At 32.6% G+C, this 5567-nt stretch overlaps 1 protein-coding gene across 1 annotated transcript; it reads left to right on the top strand.

Moving 5' to 3' along the window:
* Window positions 1-1945: 1945 nt before the first annotated feature.
* Window positions 1946-4502, top strand: LOC149202350 (uncharacterized; the record flags this gene model as incomplete). The annotated part of the gene is given in 3 exon segments (XM_089401565.1): window positions 1946-2147; window positions 3688-3902; window positions 4014-4502. Coding segments are annotated over 3 exon segments (906 nt in total), but the record flags the coding sequence as incomplete, so codon positions are not given.
* Window positions 4503-5567: the final 1065 nt, after the last annotated feature.

The following is a 5567-nucleotide window of genomic DNA, read 5'->3' as shown; positions in this document are numbered from 1 at the left end:
CACCGTTATTGATGGTTGATATTGACAAGTGCAGGCTAATTTATCATCAAAGAGAACTAGACCACTTGAGATCATTAACTCTTATAAGAGAGAAAGTTATCAGTCTGGTTAAATGTTTCTAAATTTTGAGTTGTTAAACTATTTCTTCATATCCCAAAAAGATAAAGCCTTAACTAAACAAAGCACCTTTAAAAAAGACACTCAATTTTATTTATCTAGATAATTTAGAACTTTGAAATTATAAAATTTAATTATTATAATTGATAATAAAATTTATCATAAAAGTTGAAAAAGGAAAAATAAAATATTAAAAAAAGCACTTTTAGAACACACGCTCAATTAAATTTATGTATATAACTTAAAATTTCGAAATTATATAATTTATAATAACATGTATTATAAAACTAAAAAAAATATTAAAAATATAAATATTTTGTTTTTTTTCTCTTCTCTATTCAAGCTTCTCATGATCCATAATGAATTAAGTAAAGTCTTTTGGTAGAAATCACATAAAAGAATTTTTTGGCCTACGCCTTTCGAACCACCAAGTGTGGTTCGCACTTGTTGGTTCGAAAAGCCTCGGCCAAAAATTTCTCTTATTTGATTTCTACCAAAAGACTTTGCTTAAATTATTTTTATATTATATCTTTTTAATGTCCTTTCCAACTTTAATTTACCATTATTACACTTTAAAAATATATTTTCGTTTTTAAATTAACTTTATTTCTTATAATAATAAGGAATATGAAAACAAAAATAGCTATCATTATTTTTGAGATTTTATTAATGAAATAATTTTATAATTTTATAATTATAATATTTTAAATTTTAGTCTATATATATTGGTATTTCTAATATATCGTTAACATATAAATATTTTAAAAAATAAAATTAATTTGTTAAAATTAAAGAAACTTATTTTCAATCTAGATTATTTATTACTAGTCCTTCATCGGGGATGGGATAAAGAGCTAGTGGTTCAAGGGCTAGTGGAGGAACACCACCCCATCACTTATCCTTGTATGAAAGAAGAGAAGTGGTGTAGCCACCCTGCCTCATACATGAACACATGCCAATAGCCTAACTAGTATATACCACTACAATGGTAGACTTAACCTTCATTGGGGGTTCATTTTTCTTTGTAACAGACTCAATTTTTTTTGCACTATAAGTAGAGGATCTTTATCATAGTATCTACATATGTATTTTATATGTGTACAGAGTCGAGGTCATGCCCAATGCACTTGAAGCAATATTTGTTACAAGACTATCAAGACGACTTCTGTCTACAAACCATAAATTTGGCTCATAAATCATGATTCACGATGGTAAGGCTTTCCATGGGATATATATATATATATATATATATATATATATATATATCATCATTGTGAATTAGTGTATAACCCAAGGTTATGGAACCTACCTATGAATGGGTTAGTAGCTAATACAATACTACCAAGTAACACAAGAAGATTGACTAGAATGACCATGTGGGAACCATGTGGCGAGGCAATGATGTAGTGTGGAAAGGTTGACTAGGATGACCATGTGGGCGCCACACGGTGAGGCAATGATGTGGTGTCATTAGATTCATTAGAAATTTGAAGGGTCATAACTCTCGATATAGAGGACGAACCGGGGTAAAAATTTATTTCGTTTATATTATGTTTTTAGGTAGAATTTTGCAGCCATTTAAATGAATGTTCTATTCTTCACCTTTTTCTTCTGTTTCTGCAAATCTATTGATTGCCAAAATGGATTGATGTCTTTCTATAGGGAAATTATGATGATTCATGTGAAGGGGACAAAACCTTATCTCGATGCACATATGTTGTCGAAGTGTTTCATGGAAGACTTTGAAGAGATCAAAGAAGGTTCCATTATTTGAAATTATGAAAGGAAAAATATGGAGATATAAGAAAGCAATTTTCATTGGTAACTTTTTGGGGTCAGGCTCATTTCTACAGACGTTGGCATAGCATGCATGAGAAAGAGCCCTAGTATGAGAAATTTGAGCCATTACCATTCACTTTTCAATTTCTTTCACTATTCTGGGATAAGCGAATGTAGATCTGCAGCTCATGATGGGTATTTGTCTGATGGATTTGTTCATTCTTCCAGCAATGGACGTGAGAGGAAGAAAGGTGTGTGGCGGGTCAAATCACATCCTTGGAAGTCAAAATTCTTCCTTCAATTCTCAATCTTACTAGTAGTATTTGTTGGTCTTTAGCAATTTTGAATTTGTTGTGATTGATTGATGGCTTTGTTTCATTAGTTGGGTTTTTGGATGTGTTATTGTTTGATTACAACCAACACATTGCAAATCTATATTTCCTCTGGTTCGATATGGTCCTTAAGGTTGCATATCTCAGATTCCATAGTCATTTTTGTTTGAGCTCTCCTTAGCAACCTAAATGCATACTCTTGGCTTAAATGATCTGTAATGTCTCTATTCAATGTGCCCAAAGGTATTTTGTTTTAAATGCCCAATATTGTTGTCCATATTCATTGTGCCCTATATATCCTCTGTATTGAAGTCCATATTCAAATTTCTCAATGCATCCCATGTATTAATGTCCATATGCAGTATCCTCATGGATCCTATTTTTTGTTATTATTTACAGTAATGGTATATTGTTTTGGTGAGAGTTTGGGACTAATTTCCCTTCAGTCCTTCTATCCAAATACCAAAATAAAGGATTCCCAAGTTAGAGGTTAAATGAAATGTCCCAAGGTACCATTCGTTTGGGAACAAACTTTGGGTCAGTGACGGAACTCCTAAACCACAACCTAGCTAACACTCAATTCCTCCTCTTAATCCATTTTTATGGATTTACCAACTCCCACATGGACTCTAAAGCTTTGGATTCTCTACTACAATAACCAGGCTACAAAGCACCTCTCTTCTCTTCTTTCAATAGCCTTGACAGTTACAAAGGGCCTTCCTTCCCTATGTGCAATAGTACCCACTCTAGGTGTAAATCAATCTATTAATCACCTTGCTGGGCTATGAAAGTATTACCCTTGCATGTGATAATTGTACGACACATGGTTTGTAGAGCATTATTTATATAAAAAAAATTGTCAGTCCAAAAGTTGGCTTTAGTTGCAAGTCCAGGATTAATGTGATAACACCCTCGTTCACTCTGGTCTTTAATATCAGTGACAATTTTTGTGCCATACCTTGTTGACCATCTTTGACTCTGTTATTCCCTGTGAGGTTCTGTCACATGTGGTTTTTTCTTATGTGATGTTATAAACTATCTAGACTATCTCATAGATCTATATTGGATTAAGTTCAACATCAATACACCTCTCTTTCATTTCTGCTTAACCACTAGTATAAAACACATCGCTTCTTTTTATGAAATAAATCTTGCACTATCGAGTTTTTTAAATATCTAAATCATGATTCCATACTTGTCTAATTTCTACCAATGGGGAACTCTGCCCTTCCCTTTTTGAATAGACCCAAAACCTTAAAAAAGATGAATGGATCTAGAAAATTGTCTTTAATATTTTGTCAAATTCTAGCATAGTTTGCCAGAAATGAGGCATGTAATCCGTGAATTATCTATAATGCATTTCTAACAGTATAGTAATGATATGATAAAGCTTCAATTTAGTTTTTTTCATTTGGTTTCTTTACATTTTTGTTAACTAGATATGGGTGTAAATGTGCAGGCATCCAATGGTCGGAGGAAGAGCACAAGATGTCCTTGTATGGACTAGAGAAGTTTGGGAAGGGTAACCCAAGAGGGATATCCAGGAATTTTTTGATGACCAAAACATCTACACAAGTAGCCAGCCATGCCCATAAGTATTTTCTAAGGCAGATCAATCTTAATAAAATAAAATGTCAATATAGTCTCTTTGATATGTGTCCTCATGATTCCCATGTCAATATCTAATCATTCATTCATTCATCTTGGTCCTCAGATCTGGAACTAACCATTTTGTTTTATTATGGAAAGGAATTTTCTATTTTAAATAATTTTCTTGTGTTACAGGTCACAAGCTCGCTTTGTAGAGAAGACTCATTGGGAAACCTTTATGAATTTTCATCAAATAATTAGAATTTGGGGTTTTCACCTAATTTATAACTATATTCATTTGGTGTTTCTCCAATTTTATCTCTAGGAAGATCCCCACAACCAATGGAACCAATTGTTGAAGAGAAAGAAACCCATTATCATCGTGTGAACTCAGAAGAAGATACATCCAGTATGTTGAGTACTACTGATGCGCCTGCTAAGGAAAAAAACACTCGGTCAATTAGTGCACCACAGAAGTTTCAGTTGTCGCTATGGCTAGAATTGGGGCTGATGACATCTAATAATGCTAGTTCAAGTAAAGAAAATGGAATCAAGAAAATGGTTGCTAGTATGCCTATATACTGTGGGGAAAATACATATTTCAATATTAGCATTGCACATCCTCCAAGAAATACAAGTCTAAATTCCAATGGAATCCTCAGCAGCACGATTAGCGTAGTCTGATGTTACTACATCTTAATAATTGACCTCTCAAATCATTGCACAACACATAATTATGTTAGCTGATTCATAATCAGAGTGGTTGACCTCTTTCATTTAGATACATATATGTACATATATATAGATGCACCATTATGAACAATAAATTTGTCTATGTTTACTTCACTCTTGAGCATTATTAAATATATTGATGAACAAAATTTATTCTAAAGTCTTACAAGATTGCAATGTAGCTTGGTGGATCCATTTCAAATTCTTGCAAATAAATAGATATGTGTAGCTTCATTCCTTTTTTCTAACTTATGGTTTCGTATATTTTCATATCAATAAAAATTGAAGGGCTTAAGCATATTGATTGGAATTGAAGAACTTAGTAATCTTTGTAATGAACCTTGTCAAGATATTATGCACTACTCTGAAAGAGTTGAATTTCATGGTAATCATTTAAACATTCTGAATTTTCTTCCTGTAAGATATGATTCACTAGTCTGAGAGAGTTAAATTTTATGGTAATCATTTAAACATTCCAAGGTTTCTTCCCACAATCTTGGAAAAGAGTTGAGTTTCATAGTGAACATTAAAACATTCCTAAGTTTCTTCACATGATTTTGGGAGGTTCTTAACTACTAGTAGATCTTTTCACAGTGACATCCATATAGAAAAAACATAGGATCTGGATAGCTGAGAAATGTCAAAGATATGGTAGAAAGACTCCTATTGAAATGTCCCTTCTTGAGGATGTTCTGGTGAAGTTTTCCTATAGTATCATACCTGTGTATGAATTCTCTTTGAAGGAGATAATGTTTTCCTCGAATCAATGCTATAAAATGTGTTAATAGAGGAAGATAACGAGTGCTCATATTGATTGGAGGATGTTTTGGTGAATTTTTCCCACATTATTAGACCTATGTGAGGATTCTCTATGAAATGAAATGTGTTAGTAGGGTAATGGAGGAAGTTAACAACTGTTCATATTGATTGGATTGGGGTTGGGGAAGGTGCATAATTGATGGATAGGTTATAGTGATATATTAATAGGGTAATGAAAGAGATTAACGGTTGTTCATG

The sequence above is a fragment of the Pinus tabuliformis genome, chromosome 2_1 (assembly GCF_031772625.1).
Source record: "Pinus tabuliformis cultivar Carrire ecotype Pingquan chromosome 2_1, CPIR1, whole genome shotgun sequence".
In the NCBI taxonomy this organism is placed as follows: Eukaryota; Viridiplantae; Streptophyta; class Pinopsida; order Pinales; family Pinaceae; genus Pinus; species Pinus tabuliformis.
Note: the sequence above shows the minus strand (reverse complement) of the source record. Positions and strands in the feature narration are given on the sequence as shown.